At 40.8% G+C, this 25959-nt stretch overlaps 1 protein-coding gene across 1 annotated transcript in view; it reads right to left on the bottom strand.

Moving 5' to 3' along the window:
• Positions 1 to 25959, bottom strand: part of LRFN2 (leucine rich repeat and fibronectin type III domain containing 2) — a 155313-nt gene that overhangs the window by 27594 nt on the left and 101760 nt on the right. Inside the window, exon 2 of the mRNA XM_014950455.1 lies at positions 12931 to 14323. Within this exon, the coding sequence (XP_014805941.1) occupies positions 12931 to 14303 (1373 nt within the window). The 5' untranslated portion in view covers positions 14304 to 14323. The remainder of the gene's footprint in view (positions 1 to 12930; positions 14324 to 25959) is intronic.

The raw sequence follows: 25959 nt of genomic DNA, 5'->3' as shown, positions 1-25959 counted from the left end.
GACCTATTATGATCATGCTGGGACTCTGAGACATCAGCAGGGCTGTGACGATCGGGCAGATCAGCCTGCTGGCTGGGCTGCTTTTTCTCTGCTAAGAAAGTCAGAACATTTCATTTTAAACATAGACATTTCTCAATGGCGTTATATTTTCAAGGTTTCTTTACACTGCAATACTAGCCTGTTATCCTGAGTTAGGACTGGATTGCCTTTGTGCCTGGTTCTTTTACAAATTATTAAGGATTACAGGGTACATATCTGTACTGCCCTTATATTAGACTGTAAAACAAGGCACGTCTTGAGGGAAAAGGGTAATATGACAATGAAAGAACCCGTATCGTGTTCTCAAAGACATCCATTACCTCACATTTTCTTTCTTTACCATTGAAAATTTGAGCAACATTTCTACTGTGCTCTTTTAAGAACAAAGAAAAGATAAATGACTTGTAGTACAAGTCTTTGTTGAAATCTTACAACACTCAAAGAATTACATGGGGTATGAATCTGATTTCTGCCTCAAGTTTTAAGTTCCTCAGCTTCCCTGAAATCCTCCCCCTTGATTCTTCCCTGACCAGAGCATTGACACATAGACTACTCTTCATCAACATCTCAATTAAAGCCTTAAAATAGGTTTAAATGAGAAACAATTGTTGCATGCACCTTGTACTGGATCACCTGAAAAGAATGATTTTTGCTCATTCTGAGCACATGTATTTTTCTCAGAAAATCTGCCTATTATAGGCAAATCCAAAATAACCAGGTTTGTAGGAGCTAAATATAATAAGGGCTTACTATATAATTTGTTTAGTCTAGTGTATTCTTCTTTTTTATTTTTCCAGTGCTATGTCTTTTCCAGTTCTGTATTTTTCAAATGATGAGTCTTAAGTTATTTCTCTAAAGGAAAAAAGCTGTATCATTGCTATTATATGTTAGGGTTAACTGGTGCAATCATTGTACAAAAAAGTACATTCTTTTTCTGAAAACAACCCGAGCATACAAGCAGAAAGTTTGGTATGAAAGGGTGGAAAAGGAAATTCAGACCAAGCACTTGGATAGGTGAGTTTGCAGCTATGGCAGTGAAATAAGGCACCAAGTTTTGGCTGTGTTTGTAACTTTGAGTTATTCTCCTGCTGCCGTCCTCCTTGTCCTGTCTCATGTATTTGAGAGATAAAATAGTCCTACACAAAAATGTAACATAATTTCTTGCATGAAGCCCAAAACACTTCTTGCAGTCAGAACTCAAATGGTCAATGCTGGAGAGATAAAGACTATTAGGAACCTGCTGCAGGAGGATTAGGTGCCCTCCTCCAAGTACCTCCCGCCAAAAAATCTAAAAGAAAGACAACTTTGAAACAGCTATAAAGGCTTCCTGTGACTTCAAAGGGGAGCTGTACGGGGTAGGGTGTCAGATGGCTGGGGAGGCAGGAGCTGTCAAGGCACCCCGTCTCACCTACCCACAGCCTGGAGCTGCGCGTGAGCAAGTGGGAGCTAAGTTAAACAGAATGATCTCAAACTGGGAAGGCAAATTTTAGGAACATGGTATGTTTTAGGAATACAATATGCTTTTAAGCTTTTCTTTCTTATTTGTAACTCTCTTGCAAAACACCCATGGATAAAAATAAATCATCCTCTCCTTGAAGCAGACAGTTTTCAGCCCCTGCTTTTACTAGAGGGTCACCACTGTTGAAGGAGATTTCTTAATAGTATGGAGATTACCTGGATTGCTGGTGTCCAGTTAAAATGAAGTGTGAAGTGAAGGGAGGGAGGAAGTTCTCAGATACAGATTTAGAAAGGCTAGGAGTAGTTGTCACACTCTGTGGTCACTGATATGTGGTCCTGTTTCCTAAAAGGATCCAGATGACAGTGGCTGTGACCCAGAAATGAGAAAGGGATTAGAGTGGATCTCTGTTACCACCTGGAACTCAATGGATCAGCACCAGAGAGACAAGGAGTGCTGGGAAAACCTGCTGCAGGCACCAGCTGAAGAAGTGAAAACTCAGGCATCAAGTGGAACATCTTGGGTGCTTAAATGTGCATTACATGTATAAACTACGGAGGGAATCAAATCTCATTGTTTTCATGATTCCTTTAAGGAGACAACACACCTCTGTTGGATAGGTACATGCTCATAGTGAAGCCCTGATCTGAGTTTGATACTATTGAAGATGCCTTTTCCCAAGTCAAACATATTTATAATCTATATCTAACAACAGTAACAACACCAAGAATGCTCTGCTTTCTCCCCAGATAGTGATATTATGAAGTGAAATGATTAGATTTTAAATGTGAGGAAGGACATTACTAGGAACACATTGAAAGTTAAATCAGGACTACTTCCAGCTGTGATTCTGCAGGCAAGTTGCTTCAAGGAGGTTGGAGAGAGGTGGGGGTTGGCCTCTTCTCAAAAGGGAATAATGACAGGACCAGAGGAAATGGTCTGAAGTTGCGGCAGGGGAGGTTTAGGTTAGATATTAGGAAGAATTACTTTCCTGAGAGAGTGGTCAGGCACTGGAACAGCCTGCCTGGGGAGGTGGTGGAGTCACCGTCCCTGAAGGAATTTAAGAAACGTGTAGACATGGCTCTTCAGGGCATGCTCTAGTGCCCAAGATTATTGGTTTGTGGGTGGGTGTGATGTGGCGGGGTGTTCTGTGTGTGTAGTGTTTTTATTTGCTTGGGGTTTGTTTTTTTTTCCACTGGCTTATTGAATTACCTTGTACCTTGAGCAAACTATTTAACCTCCTTCATCCTCCATCTGCCTCTCTAGAAAATAATGCTAATCCCAAAAATGCAAGACTTTCAGGCTGAACCAAAGACCATCGGAGTCAATGGTGGCTACTCATTTCTGAGGACTTTGAGACAAGCCTTCAGTCAATAATTTGTTCATTTGACATTTGTAACTGTCGGTACTATTATTCCTTTGCATGACTACAAATTACATGGGAGGTTATTACTGTTAAGCAGTCAGCAAACGTTTCTTTTTTTTTTTTTTTTTTCTTTTTTTTTGCACAGAGAAACACATGAGCTTCTATAACTCTGTCCTAGATTTAAAATAGGAAAGATAGTGGTAACTGTGCAGCTGTGTGCTGGCTTCTTAATATTCAGGAGTAGTATGAATCTGAATATGTTAAAACTTTTCATTTAGACATCAAATTGGTGACTCACCTGAAGCTTAATCAAAATCTTCTTTCAATGGTTTATTTTGGCATCAGATGTGTAGCTTGTTATTGCAATGATGGGTGGGGACAGCTCTTGGCATTTGTGTTCGGAGCAGCTAAGAGAGGGGATGTGGCAGATGTTATGGGCGAGCATTAGCTCATCCCAAATTCCCCTCAAGTGAAAATCCTGAGCCTTTGATGAGCTAAATAAATAATTAGCAGCAGAGATAAAATGGAAGTAGTGCTGTCTTATGCTGAAAACCAGTTCTGATTTTCTTTTTACCCTGTGCAACACCTTTGGCTGTGGCGGGATTACTTCCCAGCAGCACAGCAGTGGCTAAGATGAGAATCAGGCTCTTTGCCTTTGTATTCAGCTCCTGAGGCAGAGCTCAGGGGTAGAGCTGGAGCATACAACCTCTCCACCTACCTCACTAAATGTTATTTGACAGTTGTTAAACTTTGAAGTAAATGGGAATGCCTCCAAGCCAGCGAAAGATGCTGTGCTGCCCTTCTCTGCTCGCCCTTCTCTGCTCTGCTGGGGCACTGCGGCATGGGCAGCAAGTGCCCTCTCACATGCTCTCCTATACTTTTTACATGAAGGGACATCTCTCCTGTAGAGATGAGTTGCCATTTCGTATTTTGCCTTTCCGTGATGACTATCCAGCTAGAAAATATTGGTCTGGGTAGTGGTTGTTTGCATGGTCTGCCCCTGCTCAGGATTAACTGGACAGGCTCTGACCAAGGGATTTCTCATTAATTTCTGTGCAATCATCAGGTGGGTAAGAGGTTGTCACAACAATCTAGGATAACTTTAGTGACAATACTAAGATGTACATCTACTTTTCTTTAATTCATGCTTATTTTTATATTTTTATTATACTTATATTTATTTCATAATTTATATTCCTGTTTCTCACTTCATTATCTGACAATACATATATTTTTTGTCATTTTCACTGCATTTTATTTCTTATTTTTCAAAGATTTCTCATATTGCTAAGGGGAAAAAAAAGAAGAAAAAAACAAACACAAGAAAACAAGCAAATAAAAAACAACCCTAAAATACCCTTTGTCCCTTTACTTCTCCCATTAAGAGAGACAAAATAAAAAGAAAATGATGAAAAGATGAAAATTTTTTCAGCAGAAGCAAATAAAACCCCATAATCCCAGAATGCATGCTTCTGTGAAGCATCTTCTTCATTATGTCTGATGTCTTTCAGCAAGCCTGCACTTGTTAAGGGTCCTCTAGAAGTCAATGCACACTACTGCTGCAAACCAGTCTCAAATGACCTGCAGTACCTAATGTTCATGCCAGACTTTCTTCTGCTCTGCTTATATAAATTTTGCTTCTCTTTGGGACTATGACTTCATGTTTTTATTTTTATACAGTTGCTGTCTCAACCTGTCAAATACAAATGATTAATAGATGATGATTAATGTCTTCATGTGATGTCCTTCCTCCAAATGGCTGTTTTATTCAGTGTTTAATTATATAAATGCTTTGACCCAATCAAGGTTTGTATCCTGCATACAATGCAACCAGAATAGCTCAGTTCACATGTTGAGGGTGAGGAGGGGGTTTTGCACCAGCTGTGAGCCATGGAAGAAGGCCAGTGCCTAGCCAGGTTGAAGACAAGGGTAAAACTGAAAAAGAGGTAGAAGAGTGGCAGGAATTTACCCATAAGTATTCATCTGAGTGTGCCCTCAACAAGTTTGCTGACTACACCAAGCTCTGTGGCACGGACGACACACTGGAGGGAAGGGATGCCATCCAGAGGGATCTGGACAAGCTAGAGAGGTGGGCCCATGCGAACCTTATGAAGTTCAACTAGGGCAAGTGCAAGGTCCTGCATGTGAGTCAGGGCAATCCTAAGCACAAATACAGGTTAGGCAGAGAATAGATTGAGAACAGCCCTGAGGAGAAGGACTTGAGGGTGTTAGTTGATGAGAAGCTCAACATGAGCTGGAAATGTGTGCTCACAGCCTAGAAAGCCAACTGCATCCTGGGCTGCATCAAAAGAAGCAAGGCCAGTGGTCAAGGAGTGATTCTCCCCCTCTACTCTTCTCTGGTGAGACCCCACTTGGAGTACTGCATCCAGCTCTGGGGCCCTCAATATAAGGACATGGACCTGTTGGAAAGGGTCCAGCAGAAGGCCATGAAGATCATCAGAGAGCTGGAGCACCTCACCTGTGAAGATAGGCTAAGAGAATAGGAGTTGTTCTGCCTGGAGAATGCTTCAGGGAGACCATATAGCAGCTTTCTGGTACCTGAAGGGGGCCAATAGGAAAGATGGGGAGGGACTCTTTATCAGGGAGTGTAGTGACAGGATGAGGGGTATATGGTTTTAGACTGAAAGAGGGGAGATTTAGATTAGATACTGGGAAGAAATTCTTCACTATGAGGGTGGTGAGACTCTGGAACACGTTGCCCAGAGAAGTCATGGATGCCCTATCCCTGGAAGTGCTCAAGGCCAGGTTGCATGGGGCTTTGAGTAACCTGGTCAAGGAGAAGGTGTCGCTGGCCATGGCAGGGGTGTTGGAACTAGATAGTCTTTAAGGTCCCTTCCAACCCAAATTATTCTATGATTCTGTGATCTCTATGAACCCACTGTCCAAATCATGAGTAAGGATGGATATTCAGGCCTTTCAGAATAAATTGATCCTCTACTCTTTCCAAAATTACCAGAACTATGTATTTTTAACTTTTCTCAGAGAGAAAATAATGTAATTACACTTAAGTACGGAATAAGAATGTTGAGATTATTTGCCCTAACAGCAGCAGGGCAGGGATTCCTCTGTTTTCAGTCTTTAGCTGGTAGACCTCCACAAAATAAGCTTTCATTGCAAGAAGGGTAAGCAATATAGAGAGTGGCATCCCCTCTGATACGTGGTATTCAGTCTGGCACTGCTGTTTGAGAAAACATCCTTACACAACTTCGATATTTCTGAAGTTTGCAGCACCTTAGTCATAAAGCATTTTCTTATAGACATGTAACTGACTAGAAGAGTGCATGGTTATATTTATCCCACTGTACTGTGGGAAATTCAAATTCAGTTAATTACTTCTTACCTAGCTTAAAGTATCCATAAGTGCAAATGCTGAAGTTATTTTTTGCTCATAAAATGGAGTTGCATCTGACTGCCAAACTGCAGCTAATAGTTAACTGAGAGGTGACAGGATAGCAATGGTTGGTGGAGTGATCTCTGTTCAGCCAGTCTGTACAGCACTTGCAGTGAAAGGAGCTGTGTAAATGTAAATCATTGTTATATTGTTTAAGTAATCAAATCCATGGCACTATTGTTTAAATAGGCTAGAGACGTGGAGCTATTTATTCATATTTTAATGCTTAGACTGCCTGCTACATAAAATATATATGGAAAAAATAAGCTTTCAGAGATATATAAAATACTTTTTTTCCCAGTGCTGGATTTATAAGCTAGGGAGACTATAGTGCTACAGTAATTCTTAATTTGTACAGTTGTTTTTATCACTCTTAGTAAGAAATACCACAAAATATAACAGACCTAAATCTCTCATAAATCTAATGGCAGTGTCGCACTTCAGATGCACATTTTTAAGTGGCTGCATCACTGCTTTAATTCAAAACACAGCCAGCAGGCTCAGTATGACCTGGGAAGTTCTACAAAACACTTGCAGATTTATTCATCTTTTGAAATAGTGGTGAATTTATATATTACACCAATGCCCGATGGCCAAAACTGAGATTTGGTCCCACAGCATGTAGGGTGCTCTACACATAAAAAAACCACAATCTCTGTCCCCAGATGCCTTACTTGAATTCAAGTGTTGCAGTTATGTAATGCTCCATCTTAATCATTCATTACTATCCCTGTTGCTGCAGACCACACAATGACTTCAAAGCCAACAGTCTCCCTATTCATTTATGTGGGCTCCTGGTTCCACAACATTTTCTAATGTGTTTATCCCTGTGAGGCAAGACAGTGCTATCAACCCAAGTTACAGGTGGAAAACTGAGCCCCAAAGATACTATTTTCCAGATTTTTATATTTCAGTTCAATCCCATATTCAAAATGGATGAAGCATGACAGTGCCTAAGTTGCACTGATCATAAGTCTGATGCTCTTAAATGTCTAAAACACTTTTGAAAGGAGAATCTACACTGACAAAAATGTACTTTTAACTTTCCCAGGAGCAGGTAGGATTTTTATGGTAGAGCAAATCTCCTAGCGTTTGCTCCTTTAACCCTGAGTCAAAGGACAGACATTGCTTTGCAGACCTCTGGTCTTCTTCCATCCCTTTCTCTGTTGGACATTGGTTACTCTTCCTGCATGATTTTCCTTCAAATAAGAAGTGATTTTGGTTTTGGATAAAAGTGATGGGTACAATACACATTTACTGGTGTAGGTTTAATGGTGATTTATATTACAGAAAATGATGAAAGAATGAAAAAGTTGCTGCATTAAAATCCACGTAACTGTCTAAGCATACCAAAATTCACTTGGCTCTGGCCTTTCCAAATTGTGTTGTACTTTTATAGAGGGTCAGTTGCAAATATCTTTTCTTTTGTGATCAACTCACAGTGTCAAAGTGCCCACCTGAGTGGCACTCAGGATTACAGAATCACAGAATGGTTGAGGTTAGATGGAACCTCCGGAGGTCATCTTGTCCAATCCCCCTGCTCAAGTGGGGCCACCTAGACCCAGTTGCCAAGGACCATGTCCAGATGGCGTCTTAATATCTCCAAGAACGGAGACTCCACCACCTCTCTGGACCACCTGTGCCAATGCTCAGTCACTATCACAGTAAAGAAGTATTTCCTGATGGTCAGATGGAACCTCCTGTGCACCTTCAGATTGTGCCTTTTGTCCTGACACTGGGCACCACTGAAAAAAGCCTGACTCTGTCTTCTTACACCCTCTCTTCTGGTATTTGTACACATTGATGAATTCCCACATGAGCCTTCTCTTTTCCAGGCTGAACTGTCGCAGGTCTCAGCCTTTCCTTATATGTGAGGTGCTCCAGTTCCTTAATCATTTTAGTGGTTCTTTGTTGGACTCTCTCCAATATGTCTATGTCTCTCTTGTACTGAGGAGCCAGAACTGAACACTTCACATACTTCATGCACTGTACTTCACGTGTGGCCTCACCAGCGCTCAGCAGAGGAGAAGGATCAGCTCCCCCAACCTGCTGGCTACTCTCCTCCTAAGGCAGCCCAGGATACCATTAGCTTTCATTATGGCAAGGGTGTGTCACTGGGTCATGTTCAATCTTGTGTCCACCAGGACACCCAGATCCTTTTCTGCAAAGCTGCTTCCCAGTCAGGGGGCCCCAGTGTATCTGGTGCATGGGGTTGCTCCTCCCTGGGGGCAGGACTTGGGTTTTCCTTTTGTTGAATATCATGGGCTTCCTCTCAGTCCATTTCTCCAGCCTGACAAGGTCTCTCTGGATGACAGCACGACACTGGTCTATCATCAGCCACTCCTTACAGTTTTGTGTCATCAGCAAAATTGCTGAGGGTATACTCTGCCCCATCATACAGGTCATTAATGAAGATATTAAATAGGATTGGATGATAAAGAGGTTGTAGACTGATATTGATTCTTGGGATATACTGCAACTTACTGGTCTCCAACTAGACTTCATGCCAACAATCACAACCCTCTTACTTCAGCTGCTTGGCTAGTTTTAAATCCATCTCACTGTTCATCCAGCCCATTCTTGATCAGCTTCTCTACAAGGATCTTATGAGACAGAGCTGAAAACCTTTGTGAAGTAAAGGTAGATATTTACTGCTCTCACCTTGTCTACCAACCTATTTATTTCATAGTAAAAAGTTATTGGTTTTGTCAAGCATGACTTTGTGAATCCATGCTGATGACTCCCAGTCACCTCTTGTCCACTACATTCCTCGAAATGGTTCCCAGGATTCGTTTCTCCATCATCTTTCCAGGGACTGTGGTGAGGCTGACTGCCTTATAGTTCCCTGGGTCCTCCTTCTTGCCTGTTTTAAAGATAGGAGTGATATTTGCTTTCCTCCAGTCCTCAGGTATCTTTCCCAAGTGCTGTGATTCATACTGACATCAAGGCAGATCCCTCAGCACTCATAGGTGCATCCCATCAGTGTCATGTGTATCCAGTTTGCTGGATTGGAGTAGCATCAACCATGGCTACATATGCCAGCCGAGGGACCTTATTATGTGACAGTAGCTAAAAAAATTACTTGCAGTTCTCAGAGAAAGGGCCTATTCTCATAAACATGTGTGTATAAACAGAAGAACAAAGATAGCAATCTATTATCTTCTCTCTGTGGCACCTGCTCGCCATGATGTGGCTTCATAACATTATCAACAATCTCCATTTTCTCCATCCAGGGTAGCAGGGGTTTGAACAGCACAAAGATGAATAGGACAGTTAAGGAGATCAAAGAGGAAATAAAAGTTGGAATGAACAAGCAACATAAATCAGAAAAGGGGAAAAAATATGAAATAAGAAAAAAAAAAAAAGAAAAGGGTGTCAAATTTCACCCTCCCAAACCACAAGCAAAACAATCTCTCACTCTACCTAGAAAGAGAGGAATCCTGGTTCTGTTCCAGGTGAAACAATATCATTATCTTGACAGCATGATTACTAAAAACAGTGCAAGGTCAAGTCAGAGAGAGAAAGAGCTCACTGGGAGGACACATCATTCAGTAATGCAATGGTGTTCACCTGTGTGTGACACACAACTCCATCTTAGGCCCCTGTTATGGGATCTTTTTCAATTTGAGCACAGGTCAAGGCACAAAAAGGAAGCTCTGAGATACCACTAAGAGTTAAGTCCATGCTCCATTAAAGAGGGAACGTTTTCTTCTGCCAATGAAGGGGAAAAGATAACATAGGATGTAACCCCTAAACAGCCTCAGGTTATTGATTTGGTGGCAGTGTTAGGGGCAGACATTGTCTTTGCAAGTTGACATTGACCAAGGTGTCTCTGAGACATTTGCGCAAGCTATCACTCCCTTTTCTTTAGCTTCTCCTTTTCACTCTGGGAAGCCATGTGGAAGAGAGTGCTGATCCAGGACCATGCTCATTACATCAGTATCAGAAGCATGCATCCTGAATCCACTGAAAGAGATAAAAATGTACTGCTAGCTTCAGCAATGGCCGTGAGACAACAGGTACAAGGGAAGGTCAGATGGGGGAAGCAGACAGTGCTCCTCCCGCTAATTCTCATTATGATGGTACTGGTGTATCCAGTGATACCGTTTCAGATCAGTGAAATCAGGAGGCCCAACAGACAACACTTGTCAATATCTCCCACGCTTTTGAATTTTCATGGGGCCATTGCAGCCCCTCACAGTTCCCTTTGTACCATCTGCTGCCCCTGCAAGTGGAAGACCACAGCTGGGACGGAAGTGGGAATGGGGCTGCCGTCCTGGGTAATGATTAGAAGCAATATTAATATCAATGGGGAGGGAAGAACTGCTTTCACTCTTTCACTGTGAGTACAGTGTTCATGAAAAATTCTTATCAGAGAATGCAGCAAAGTTTTGTCTTTTGTGCATACATTTCTTAGCAGACAGGCAGGATTCCTTCAAGCTGAGCACAGCCATTGTGCCTCGGTCTGGACATATTGATGTTTCTAAATGTATATTAAGAGCCCATCATTTTAGCAGCTAAGCAGTATCACATCCCATTTAGCACATACACAGCATTTTATAGAGCAGAGCACTGTAGAAATCGTTTTCCCTTAGGTTTTTCTACACGCTCAACACAGTGACATGCATCTGACCAATTAAAGCAAAACAGCTTTAGCTAATTAACTCTAAGGGACTGAGTGGTTCCCTGGCTAAAAGTCATGAGAGCTGGTCTTGATATTATGAGTGCCACTGATTAAATCTCAGACAATGGACAATTCACTTCATCTTTCCGTACTTCATTTTTCCCCAGTGCAAAATGTAGAGAAATAAAATTTGTTTTCTTTGGTGAAGTGCTTTTGAGAGCTGTGAATGAAAGAGTTATGCATCATCAATGAACACTCAAAAAGGCCCCATGTGAAATTTATAGAAAGAGCAGTGTCCTCACTGTGCTTCTGGAAAACTGAGCCACAACCAAGTAAAGCAACAAAAGGCCAAAAACTCTCTGAGAGACAGCACTGGGGACAGGATAAGAACTTAGGGTTCCTGACCTTAACAGCCACTTGTTCCTCCACACCAGACTGGCAAGACAGCATCTTTCTCTCATTTCTCTCCACAGTACCTTATTCTCACCCCTCCAGCTACTAGATTGCGTGTCTTCACTTCTGCATTGTTTTATTTACCCAACCATCCACCAAATTCTTTGGACTTCCTGTTCAACATTCTCACTTTTGGCAAAGAGTGACTAAGTTTGGAGTAGCTAAAGAAATAATTTTATTATTTCTCATCTATAACCAATTGAGATAAAAGTATTTATCACACAAAATTTTGTCCATGTCAAATAAACATTCAGTTCTGAAAACAAATTTAAAATTACATGTCATTATAGGAGAAGGGTGAGTGAAAAATATCACATGAGCATTTATCACCACTCATTTTGACTTTCTCAGGTTAAAGAAAATTACACAATGGTAAAGAAGAAAATAGCAAGGTCTGATCTGCCGTGACTTAACTGGTGCTTCAGCTCTCACTGTAGGACGAGTAGTCTGCAGGCCAGCAGACAATAACCCCAAGCCCCCAAGCCTACCAAGGAAAACAATAGCTTTGACTATGTTTTGGTCAGAGTTTGTTCTCAAATTAGATTTAAAATGCAAATTCCATCGTTCCTCTGCCACATCCAGTTTTTCTCCACTGGCTTGTAAAGCTATAGGAGTTTATGTGTTTGGTTCTACTTTGCCCTGACTTCTGCTGGTAGCTTACATATACCCAAAGCCGGACTGCAGCTCAGTGCATCTGATAGTGCTGACTCTGCAATATAAAGGCAGGAAAGGGTGGTTTCTAGGGATTTGTCATTATCATGAATATACTACGTCAATCATTCTTCCAAGACAGAAGCAAGAAGTGGTAACACTGTTTTCCTGTACTATTAAGCAGTTTTCTAACCATTTTTAATCCCTAACATTTATTGTTTCTTTCTTTTTCAGTTAGTTTCACTGCAAGAGTGACTCTTGCTTTACATCATTAAAAGTCAGAGGAGTTGTAGAACTGGAGGAGCATAATGAACATTCAGGGCTTTCTTTTGAAATTATCTCTATCTCTTCTTGCATTTAGTATGCTATAAAACATTAAATACTCCAAAGTTGTCAGCCATTACAGTTGTGTAAAACAGATATTAGTGAAGTAAGAAATGAGATTTTTTGTATAGGTGAAAAATCTCTTGCTAACAACCCTGAATCTTGAATCATAGGATAATTAGAGCCTGCGTTATGGGTAGACAGCACAAACTTCCTCCCACATTGCTTCCTCTCTCGGTAGTATGTTTCAATCCCACCTACAGGAGGTGGAAAGGGAAACTTCTGATTTCTAGTCTGTCAAATATTTCTTTCTTTGATAAGCCTAGAAAGGAGGCCACCAAATGCAGTAGTACTTTTTCCTAAACTGGAAATTTTACTGAAAACAACTGTTGTTAGAGAATGAATACTATAGAGATTTGTAATGTATGACTTATAAAAGTGATTAATAGAGCAACAGATAAACTGACAAACACAATACTAATGCTACAAGCGGCAGTGACACGAGTGCTACCTCAGTTCAAAGTCAAATCAGTAACGTAAAAGAATTCATATCCTGCTTTCCTCCCCCTACCACCATCAGAAGAGAGAACAGCAAGTGCATTTACCTGTAGATCAGGACTTCATCATCTGAGCAATTATACTGCAGTTGATACATTTTTACCCGAGGAGCTGACTTGCTCACCGTCCACTTGACCAAAGCTGAGGTAGTGGTCACATCTGACACCAAGACAGCCCTTTCTGGTGGGCCTTTTGTTTCTCCGCGATTAGACTTGCTGGAGCTGGTGATGTCTGAGAGCCTGGATTTTGGTGGGGCTGCTCGGCCTGTGCCATTACTGAGATGGGGGAGCTGAACAATAGAGAGCTCAATCGTTGCGGTGGACTCTCCAGCAGCATTGGCTGCGATGCATGTGAAAGTCCCGTAATCCTTGGAGGTGGTGATGAGGATATCTAAGGTGCCATTGTCATAGACAGCTGTCCTTGAAGAGTTCCCAATGAGGCGGTCATCGGGGGCCACCCAATGAATGATGGGGGTGGGATCCCCAATGGCTTTGCATTTCAGTGTAGCAGTTTGCCCTTCTAAAACCAGCAACTTGTGAGTATGTTGTGTAATCAGAGGAGGCTCACAAACAAATTCTTCCTCCCGTACATACCAGAAATACCTTCCCTTTAGACCTGGAGGAGAAGCACAAGTTTCCATATCGTCATCTCTGTCAAGTCGCCTTAACCACAGTAGCTCACAGTTGCAATGTAATGGGTTACCCCCAAAGCTGAGAGACAACGGTGGAGAAAATGGGGTAACAGCTAATGGAATTACTTGTGATCTGGCAAATATAGGGTCAGGGGGAAGCTTCTGAAGTCTGTTGGATGTTAGATCCAATCTGGCCAATTTCTGAAGATCTGCAAACGTCCCCTCTGTAATATGATCTATCAGGTTATGATCCAAACTGAGCTGGTGCAAGTTTATCATCTTCCTTATAGATTCCCAGGGAATACTTCGGAGGTTATTGTAGGAGAGGTCTAAGTCTTCCAATGTCAGCAAAAAATCCTCAAAGGCTTCATCAGAGATGCTGCTTAGCTGGTTGTTGTTTAAAATCAAATGCTGAAGGTTAATTAAGCCTCTCAAAATATCCTCTCCAATGTCAGGCAGCCTGTTGCTGTCCAGATGTAAAGAACGAAGGCTCTCCAAATCAGTGAAAGAGTAGGGCTGTATGTAACTGATGGTGTTTCTGGACAAAGTAAGGTCAACAAGTCCAGACATATTGGCAAAATCCTGTCGGGTGATATTAATAATAAAGTTGCCCCCAAGTCGGAGTTCAACCGTCCTTCGATCTATGTCTAGCGGTACAAATAGGAGACCCTTGGAGGGACATAGAGTCCCCAGAGACTCAGACAGGTTCTGACAGACACAGTATTTGGGACAAGCGTTGACCATGACAGCCATTCCAAACACCAGGATGCTGCAGAGCAATTTTTCCATGGTAAATCATGCAACAGTACCTGCAAGAAATGAAAAGAGTGTCAAGGAACATCGGTGGTTATGGTATAGGTACCTTTCCTCTTATGATTTACCTAATATCTACCTCTAGAGAGACTTTGCAGTGGTCAGTAGTCTGTGATGGGAATGTTAAATGTAGCTAAATGTTACAGCAAAAAAATGTGGTTTGGGTTCCAAATTTGAATCAGAAAGGAATTGTTAGTGCTTATGCCTGGTAATAGGGTCTTATGATTACCTATTTTCTAGTTACCATTTTATAATTTTTATTGGGTAGCTGGTAGAGGCTAAATCCTGCAATCAGATTGCATGGCTTACTTAAAACCCTGAAAGATTTCATTTGGAATAGTGCCTGCTTCTTCGAGGGTAGAAGCTGTCTTATAGTAATTACACACTGCTGCATAATAATGTGGAATTAGTCTTAGGGTTGAAAGAGCTGATTTTATGCATAAAAATAACTGCATATTTACTCTTCAGTAATGTGGTTAGTAATGACCATATAATTATCTGGCCAGTCCTGGGGTGAGACAGTTCACTTACCCACCCATAACAAAATTCATGATAGGCGGCATAGGAAGCAGAAATTGCTTTCATAGTTGTCACCTGGATTCACCTTGCAGTCCGCCAGCCTATGGGAAGGATGGCATTATCTAGCTCAAAAGACAAGAGATGCAGGGGAAACCTGTGCTCCTGGCAAGCTTTCTGTTGCCCTCATGTTTTCACACTGCAGTCCCTTCTAGTGTGGTGACAGTGGTGGTTCTTGCTTGTGTCCAAGGTCCTCTCTTGCATCCTGCCCATCTGTCTTTGCACTATTATTTCCCCCCCTTTTTTTAAAGCTCTTCTGTGCTTTTCCAGCTTGAGCTGTAAGGTATGTGTCTTCAAAGAACAAACTATATGAGAGCCAACTGTGGCTGGGAGAAGTTGCAGCCCTGCTTCAGGTTTGGGAATATATTCTCACATAGGTTCACTGACCTTCTTCCTGCATGTACAGGACATAGTAAACTTGATTTCTTTCTGTCTCTCCCTTGCCCAGACCCTGCTGTCAAGGAAGGCTGAGGAATGGGCAGGTAATTAATTTTTAACCATCATTTTCCCACTGAGGAAAGGGGCAGGTTCACAGAGAGCTGTATTCTTGTAAGGGGTCTCCCAGGCTTTTTTGACAAGATAGTGTGCTCTATTCTCCAAGACCCTTACTTGTGGCAGTAGCTACAGGCACAACACAGGCTGTAATTTCCAATGCGGCTATTTGCCTCAATTTAACCTACGCTACCCCACCAGGTAACTTTCCATCACTGTCCCCGGTACTTAGTATACACCATATTTCTTCTCAATCATTCAGGCACTCATACACTTAGCAGTTTTTGGTGCCCATGGTTCAAGAGCATTCATGGCACAGTAAGAGATGAGACACCTTCATGCTTCATCAATTGCCCCTCCAGTGCCTAAGCAGTGGGTGGCAGACAGTTGCCTGTGCCTAAGCTGGTTTTTTTATTGCTGTACACATGATGGGATAATATGCAGTGTCTCATAATGACTCCAGTAATTAGTACTATGAGACCACTCAAACTTTAGTAAACATGTGACGCAAGAAACACATCACAAATAAGTCACATCCCAATTATTTACACATCATCACATAGCTGAAATGACAGTTACGCAGATGTCTTATAATAATTAAAAGATATTATAAAGGTTAATTATTAATCCCCCAGTAACACACATCAAACACAAAACAAAATCTATCACTTCAGTAATTTATTTTTTAAACTCTTTAAATAGGTCTGGCTCCACCTCCCTATGAAAGGAATGAAAACTAGTTCCCTAAGTTTCAGGATATGCCCAGAGGTGGATGATTCCTCTCCTGGGTAAGGTGGTTTGGTTTCTCCTCTATAGAATACGTGAGATGACTCATAAAGAAGGAGCTGTAGAAATGCAAGATGTTATGAGTGCTGAACTATGTATAGTTTGTTCTTTATGGCAAGGTTTTCTGCATGGTCTGATGTAAGTAATTATATACCGTTATTACTATTTCATAGGAGAGGAAAGGATTGAAGCATCTGCGTTTGCTGAACTCTGCAAACAAGATGAAAGTGAGATACTTTTAGAAAGGATGGCTTGAGAAGAGTAATCTTACCTTCAATAGTAAATAAAAGGCTACTGAATAAAATGTTTGAAGATTAGCAAGTATGTTATTGATGGAAATCTGTGGCATAGTTAGCAAAGAACTATAAATATCCCTTACATTATTATCAATTGGTAGTTTACTAACAGGCAATTGGCTTTTTAAATCTTAATTATAATTGTGTTCTGCAGCTTTAATTTAGTGTATTACCCTACCAGCTGAAATGATAAACAAAAAGCAGTTTAAAAGGGTGAGAAATAGATACAGTTAATTAGTAATAAGCCCTTTCATAGCTTCTCCCTCATCTACATTCCCACCCTCTGAATATCTATTCAAAAATGTGAATGCACACTTACGAGAGCAGTGTCTCCTTTAAGTGTCCCAATTCTCTAACCACATTTTTTCCGGATGCTGCTAAATATCACAGTGCTTTGGGGAGACGGTTGACTGTAAGCATCAGTGTGAAAAGTGTTTGCAAAAAAAAATGGGAGGAGGAACAGAAGTTAATTACAGAAAATAGGGACTGCAACACCGAGAGGAGGCTGTGAAACAGGAGATCTAAATGGCAAAGTAAACCCTCATGGGGAAACCATCTGTGGATGGCTTGAAAGCACATCATCTGCCTGTGTGTGATTGCACGTGTGCATGAAAAAGACACAGCGAGTGCAATATGTGCTTTTACCAGCAGGAGGACAAATTGTAACAACCATACTAGCATGGAAATATGGCTGCTGTCATTACAGCTATTGAGTGTATTTGAAAGTATTAATGTAAATATTGGTTACCTGCGGAGGAAATTTCTAGCCTTTGTAACCAGTTGCCAGCTTTGATATTTCAAGCTTCTGAGCCTTAGGTTTCTCTACAAGGTAGTTCTGAAGCAACCAGTTCACGACAGAGCAAATAGGGTACGAATTCAAAGGCCTACATATAGGACATTAGAGGGAACACAGGTGGGTAGGGCTCCTTAAGGAGAACAGCTGGGGTTTTCAAAGGGCAAAAAGCTGGTTTTCCCTTTTCTGTTCAGACAGACAAAGCACCCGGGCCACAAGTGAGGTAAGAATTCATAAGTCTGCAAAATTATAATAGTATCTACTAAAATCTGGATTCTCCCACAAATTCATGGTACTTGTTAGTTGCCAAGGGGATGGATGTGTAACAAAAAATGTTTTGATCTCTGTTCTGCTAACTTTCATATAAGACAGAAAATAAAGTGTCAAGTTTAGGGTCTTTTTTTGCTGACCAGTTTGCTCACCTTGTACTAAAATCTCTTGTGACCCACAATATCAAGCATTTTATGGGCTACTAGTGGTAGCCTTACGATAAGCGTGCCATTCTGATTTACATTTTAAAGGTATTTATCAGCCAGATAAAGTAGATTTCTCACAGCAAGTCAGTAAATCTAGCAGAGTTCCTGTCTGAGCCCAAGATGAAAAATAGCCCCTTTAGTCCTCTTATAACATGGATTGGTATGAATTAATATGTGCAAGAGTCATAAACCTTGGTGTTTTGTATTCAAATTTTCCTCATAAAGATACAAGTTCTGAGATTTGGCATCTCATTTCAGGAATGTCTCTGAGGTATTTTTTAATTCTATATCCATTGAGCTTTGCATATAAATTCCAATAACCTTTGCATACCACAGCACCAAGCACAAGGTAACTGTCAGACAAATAAGCTATAGCTGCAGCATGCAGGCTGGGGAAAAAAAAAAAAAGAAAGACAAAAAAAAATGAGAGGTAGATGGGGAGTGGCTCTGATTCTACTGTCTCCAAGTGCTCTGGGACCCAAGTTCCAGGGACAGTAGGGGTCAGTTAATGTACTTTTCTTCAGCTTTCTAGGTGCTATGGAAGAATTGAATTTTCTTTACTGGGAGCTGCCCTTTTCCTTTTTCTTAACCTTCTGTTATCTCTGTTTTCAAGTGAACCTCTGTGACTAGGAATCTACCCCCCAGCTACAAAGCCTGAAGGACTGCAGTGGTGGGTATCACACATATTCTCTGAAACAGTTTAATCTACAATATGCAAACGGGGATGAGACCCTGTCAAGGACAAAAATTACTCCTTAATCCCTTGCATTGCCAAAAACTCTGTACTCCCTGACCCCTGCAGGTACTTTATGGCTAACTCACCAAGGGGTGACTATGGCAGTAAGGAATGTGAATATCTGCATCTGAATCTGTCCTCAGTACTATATACATTGAAACGTGGTGGGGATGTTAAACCATTGCTAGCTCTGCGAGCACCTGTGAGACCTTTCCGGTGTTTAAAGTCATGTACCTATGTGCTTACAGGCTCAAACTCAGGATAACTAACACCACTTTTGTTTAGCTTTTGTGTTTTATGTCTGCCTAGGTTGCTCCACTCCTTGAGGACAAAGGATGGTGTCATCAGGTGTGCATATGTATAGCGCAACTTAGATTTTGTCTAGGCCTTTTTAGGAGCTAATTTTATTGAAAAGAACTAATAGCTCTAACACGTGAAGTGCTTGCTTTCTCCAGCCACCTTACATTTTATAAATCACCAAGGGGGAACATTTACAAGCACACACTTCTTAAGGTATTTGTGGCTGTCTCTACTAAGCTCCACTCATATTAATTTGACTGATATTACTTCCACAGTAACAAAAGAAAAGGAACTCTGGGTAAATTAAAGGAACTCTGGGTAAAAACTCTGGGTAAATCAAGGCCAGGCTGGATGGGGCTTTGAGCAACCTGGTCTGGTGGGAGGTGTCCCTGCTCATGGCAGGGGGGTTGGAACTCGATGATCTTTCAGGTACCTTCCAACTCTAACCATTCTATGATTCTATGATTCTATGAAATTGTAACAAATTTATTGCCTTTTCTAAAACCTCTTCTTGAATACTGCAGCCATAGCAAGGCTGCAACCAAAAATATTTTACCACCCCAGTACCATCATGAAGTTCCTCTATGCAGTTTGCTTCATTTGAATGCTCTTCCCTTCTTTTCACCTTTCCAAGCAGTTCAGGGTCTGTCCTACCTGCTATGTGCTCCCCAGCTCTGGAAGCAATCCTAATTTAGTAGTATTTAGGAAGAGCTATGCCAAAGATGTGTATGCCTCCAAATTAAATTGACTCATAGGATGGTCTTAAACGCAAGAACATTTCTGTTATGGTTCCAGTCTTTAAAGAACTGGTTGTAACTGGATCCAGAACAGAGGTAAAGATAATCCATAAAAGGCAATTTTCAAGAAGACTCACTCTGTGAAGGCGGATTTAATCCATCCAACAGATCCCCAAGGAAATAAACCGATACTTTCTTAGGCAGAGCTGTCTCACACAGGAAGATACTGGTCTCTCTCAGTCTTTCATTGGCAAAACTTGTGTCTATTTGTGTGCATTTTTTGGAAGCTTTTCTTTATTTTTCATAATGCTTTCCTGATCTTTCCCTGACATTAGTCACATTATTTCTTTTTTTAAGTACTAGCTTTTCTTACTTCCTTTACCATTCCCAAGACTGAAGCAATGTATTTTTCAAAAGCCCAAATTATCACTGTAGCTAGTTAGGTGCAGAGCTAGGTCAGATATAATTCACTTACAACCTGACCATCCTTGCATCACCAGGCTATGAGCTTGGTGGAACATACATTACTTTACACACTGCAAGCCTCTATTCACTATGGGATATTGGTAGGGGAAGCTCTGACCTCAAAGCAGCTTTTCTGCTGAAGTACAGGGCTATAAGACTGATGGTGTCTGGTACAGGAACCTCACAGCTTTAATGCAGATAAATGTTTTCATCCTTTCATGTCTCCTAGTTTACTAAGGCATCTCATTTCTTCCATTTAAAGCGGTGCTTTCCATACACCCTAAAGGAACAAATCCTGTGTGTTCCAGCACAGCCAGCCCCTACAATTAGTCACCTCTTCATATTTCAGGCTACTTAGGCCCAAAAAAAAGAACATTGGAAACTTTTATGAAGATGTAACATCTGTAATACTTGAAAAACAATAGTAACCCCAAATCTTAAAAGACAAATTTCAGAGTCAGTCAAAAATATCAACACCTTATTTCTGTTTGATATAATTAAATGAGTAGCAACTGCTGCTTTGGTGAGGTCTTGAAATACATGATACAAATTCCCTTCCTAGAGTCACTTACATGCAGTATATAGACATCACCCGAAAAGGGCATTTTTAGCCGTAATGAAAGGGTGTATGTGCTCATATATGTGTGTACATGAGGATTTTCATTTTTCACAGTGTTTTTGATCCAGGAGAAACCTATGTTTGCAGCTTCTCTGCCAAAGATGCAGATCCCTGTCTGCTGGACAGTCTAATAGCCTTAGTGACCCTAGAGCACTTACATCCTAGGACGCGCTTACATCCTAGGTCCTAGGAAATGCAGCAAGAGATCTTAAGTCAACAGGGAGGAAACCTTGTTAGATCTGTTAGATCCCACTTCACACTTACTAGCACTTTGCTGAAATGATGACATCATTAAAAGCCATTTGGTTTTAAGGAATGTGCAAAATTAGACAAGCTTTTGCGATTCATTTTGTGAGAAAATAGAACTCAGTGAACACATTCTGTATACTTCTGAGCGTCTGCCTGTCTGGCACTTCCCTGCAATACATTTGGGACATTTTCATCACTTTAGATAAAATCTGAAGTGATGAAGCCTCAGAAATATTTACTACTCACACATTTCAAGAATATAGAGTAACTTTCATGAAAGGAGAGTGACTTCATTAGCTTTATTAGACTTCTGCAAAGGAAATAATACACTGTGAGTCCACCTCTTGTTGGACATCAAAGAATCCACATGGAAAAGAGACATTATTAATATCCTGGCTGCTAAAAAGGCTTTAACCCAAGTTCAGACTTTTTAGGTAAGAGGCAGTCCACTGTACTCTTAAAGTGATGTGAGCTCACAGGTTCTCTAGTGTCTAATAAGCAGTAAGCTCACTCTGCAGTTCTAACAAAATTCAGGAGTAGGTCTGTCTGTCAGGAACACACATCCTTTGGAAACCAGACTTTCTACTGGTTTGCACAGAAAAGTGCATTCCAGACAGCTCAAGGATGTAAATGCTGATGAGGATGCAGACCTGGAAAACTTCAAGTTCATTTAAATGGGCCTTAAGGTCCATGTTCCTGAAATGTTTTTTTAAGAACTGGCACTAGGTAGCAACCCTATTCTGTGAAAATAGCTACACTGCTGTTATAGTGGGGGCTGCTGTTTCTGCAAACATAATGTACAAATATGAGTATTATTTATTCAGTGATCTGGTTAACAAAATAAGAGAGCTTTCACCCAAAAAGGTACAGGTGCTGCTACTTCACTATAACTAATCCATAGACCTCGTCCGATCTGGCATCATGCTGCTTGAAGCTTGGACTGAAAAGCCTTCATGCACACACAGAGAACAGAGCAAAAGAAACATGGGCTTAAAATTCGACGTACCAATTAGCCTAAATCTCTTGAGCTGCAGAAGACAGAAAATTTTTCTCTGAAATGATGTTTACCTTCAATGCCAAGGTCAGTTTCATTTGTGTCTGTCCTGAAGCTTATGGTTCAATTTTTAATTCCTGAATGCTGACTGCAGTAACTAAATTAATTCAGTCCTGTAGTGTGAGTCCAACAGGCATATTTGATTTACTAATTAATTAAAAATCATGCTACTTTAGGCAAATACCTGCAGAAAACATATCGTTTGAAAATGAAAACATTACATCTCAGAAACACTAGAATCAAATATTTTGAATGCTTCATTTAGTACTTTTCCTAAAGTGATCTCATGAAACCTGAAAAATCTCACAAATAGGTTTTGTCAACATGGACTGATACATATCAGTGGGTAAAACTTCTGGCCAAATAGAAAAAAATTATCTAGCTCTAGCCAGAGCTTGTGAGTGGCACATTATAACCTTAATAATCATAGCCAGATTTTGTTGACAAGTGTAATTTTACCCATGTAAATAGCTGTACTTTCATTATTCTACCTTCACTGACTGGAAAGCTCAAGTTCCAACTGCCTGATTTGCTGGGACAAAAAACTGCTATCTGCGTGTTTTTTGGACATGCACAAAATTTAAACTTGCAGACAGTTACTTGTAAGCGTGCAAGAACAAACTGAAGAGAAAGAGGCCATTTAGAAAATCCAAGTGTAAACTTAGGTAACACCACTTGATATGTCCATATGCATCTGTATTTACTTCATCTGCATGCAATGTCACTTTTCTTCAGGTGCAAGACAATGTCTCTGAACTGCCTGAGCCAATTATGAGAAGCTGCACGTGAGGGGTAAGAGAAACCCCAAAGCAGCTGAGCAGTGACCTGGTAGCTTGTGCCCAGGGGAAAAATTAATCCATTTGCCAGGCATGGGGATGTGTTGCATCAGCAACGGGTCTATTTTACCTGCTTCTTAGAGTTTTCAAGTGCAGTCACATCTGTGGAGGATGGTGACTTCCCAATGAGAGGGACACAGGAAATGCAGAACAGCATTTTCAACAGCACTAGTTAGAAACGGCTTGGGCTGGTTTGTGTTTTTTCCCCCAGACCACTTGCAGGTCCATTCATTTTTGTTTGTTCATTTAATGTCCCCCAACATTTATTTTTGCCTCCTAGTTTAATGCTGTTTGCCAGTCTCCATTGGATTTCATCTACAAATTCCTGAGTCAGCTAAGATGAGCCCCTCTGCTATTTTTAGCCTTTCAGTTCATTTATTTATCTGTTTCTTTACAGCAATCCTGCATTTTGCTTTATCAGCACAATAGAGAAGTTATGAGTTATTCCATCTCTTACTCATTTTGAACACATAGAGAAGCTGCACAGGTACTAAGGAGCAGCTCTCTCTGAGATATTGCCTATCGTGTGAAACATAACTGTCCATCAACAGACCATATTGCTTCCTGCAAATACAATTGAAGGCCTGTTTTCATTGTCTGAATCCAAATTTCCCTTGGCTCTGAGCCATAACAGCAACTCCTCATGTAGCTCTTTATCCCTAGCATGCCTTAATACTTAGAAAAGCCTTTATATATTCTTATTTCCTTCAACATCAAAGGAAAAGGGGGATAATTAAAATTGGGATTCGCTTCTTTATCTTGGCTTGTTACCTTTTTTATTATTGACTCTCCATTTAGCTCTAGAGACAGACTCTGTCCAGTATCCCTTAGGAAGTATTCTTTATTTGCAAGTTGCACTGCAGTTTTCCTTTCATGTACAACTTACACTCAAAGAGGCAAAGAGGCACTGGTAGGAAAAATAAGGCATAGATACAAAAAGATCTTCTTCTGATGTTTCTCATAAATTTAACTGGGCACAGAAAGTCACATACAAAGATTTGGAGATGCTATGAAACATGGCAAAGTGAAGTCCGCACTAAAAAAAATAATAATTTTTGCTGAATGTCCCAGATTAGGATTCCTAATTGTGCTAGCATGGGCATTCGGTAGCAGAGGTCCCCTTTCACAGGGAATACAACCCCAATGGTTTGTTGTTATGGCTGGTTTATGCTTTGGTAAGAAATCAACAGAGATCTGAGAAGGAAACGTGATCCCTGGAATGCTGTTGCATGACAAAACATACACTCTCCTCAGACTCTGGGCTCTTTCTTCAGCCTGGTAAACTTTTTACTGTATTTTTTTGTTTTTCACTTAAATATTTTCTTTCTAGTCACTCTCAATTTCTGATTCCCATGCAGGAGAATAATTCACTGTTTCTCTGGAGGACTTAACACTTCCATTATTTCTACTGTGAGAATATTGGGTTTTTAATGTTGTAGACCATGTCACATCTGGTTATACAGTTACATGTTTCAAAACTGCTGTATCACTGCATAGAAAAGAGAAAGGAGGTGTGGACTTTTGGTAGTAAAACCTGTTCTTTGATATCAGATTCTTAATGCACTTTACAGAAGAGACGACTACTAACAACTACTACTACTACCTCCTTTTTACAGGTGAGTAAGAAGAGGCTCAAATGTCTTCCCCAAGGTTACTCACCAAGTCCCTCCTGGAAACCCCAGCTCTCTTGGCTCTCATACCTTCTCTTTGCACAGTGATGTTTCCACATAGAAGACACTCACTGTACAATTTGTTAACGCGAATCTAGTGTCATGGATACTGTTTGCGTAATTATATTGAAAGGAGAGACTGTGAGCCTGCATCTCTGGAGAAGAAGTCTGGCCTTAATGCTAACTCCTGGATTACTTTACCACTGTCTTGATACATAGCTTTGGATGAATTGGATTTAACTTTTCTTTCTCCCCTGTTAGACAAATATAAATATACATGTTGACTTCTACAAATCAGTTGTTTGCAAGGTACCTGGAGACTATGAGTGTGTGTAAAGACAGTTTACGGGGAAATCTGTTGTCATGGCACAGAAGGGGAGATTGCAGAGAGGAGACAGCTTTTACAGCCCTTTCTCTAGCTCAACCACTGGTTCATTATCATCCCAAGGCTGGCAGTCAACAGAAGCCAGAGGCAGTGGATGTCTATCTGCGGCTGAAGTGACTTTAGTCCCAGGTGCCCCCTCAGCTGCCCCGAGTACCTGCAGCACAGAAGCCGCTGAAAGAAGCTTTGCCCACTTTCCTGACATCTCACATTCTTCTACTTCAATGACTTAACCATAGCTCAGAGTCTCTGCTTTCAGCAGCAGGAAGTTCATATATAGTGGTTTCTAACTCTCCTGGCTGTGGAGAAAATTTGACTAGTACAAATGAGTACACAGGGAAACATCACCATGAAAGCAAATGGAAGGTAGAAAAAAAGCACCCCTAGACTATTACTTTATAAATAACAATAGTACAAGGGTATCATGACGTTTCGGTCATGCTGAGGAGGCTGAAGGTTTTGAATGTGAATAGCAGCACAAGGTACTGCTATTTTCCTGTCAAATGCTGCCTGGTCTGCAGAGACCTTGTCCCAGGAAAGATGGAGTGTCTTCCAGGTGAGGCTAGAGGAAGGTGAGTAAAAGGCAAGATGAGGATAGCTGCCTTTCTGCTACACTTGCTATGTTTATTTATAAGGAGACACAAGCCTTCAATCCCCAGGGCTCTCCATATAGCACCTTTCACTTGTACTAAGTCAGCAAAACAGAACAAGTCTCTTAAAATTAAAATGAAGGGAAAACATGCGATAAAATAAAACATATAAGCCCCAAATATTTCAAATATATATTCTGCTTCACTTTGCAGTTTCTGCTCACCAACTACTCACAGAATGACAGTCTTATCAGATAAGAGTGGCCAGCTGCTATACACTGCACTTAAATTTATATTGCAAACAACAGGCTCCATTACCCAAGGATTTTCTCGTTGCATTCCTAATATTGTCTTTCTGTATGGTTTATTGTTCCTCATTTCCTTACATGCTCTTTGCTTTCTAGTGTGTGCCAACACATCCTGGTATTTGTTTCAAATATTTTGTTTTTTCTACTTAATCTGCCTTTGACTGTATTTCCTTTTTTATGCCTCTAAACATTCTCTGCTTCTCAAACACCATCTCTAAAGCTGCTGTCTCATAAACTCTGCTGTTTTTTTCTCCCTTTCTGCTGCCC

The sequence above is a fragment of the Calidris pugnax genome, unplaced genomic scaffold, assembly GCF_001431845.1.
Source record: "Calidris pugnax isolate Ruff unplaced genomic scaffold, ASM143184v1 scaffold24, whole genome shotgun sequence".
Taxonomy (NCBI): Eukaryota; Metazoa; Chordata; class Aves; order Charadriiformes; family Scolopacidae; genus Calidris; species Calidris pugnax.
The sequence above is the reverse complement of the archived record's forward strand: the minus strand, read 5'-3'. Positions and strand labels throughout refer to the sequence as shown.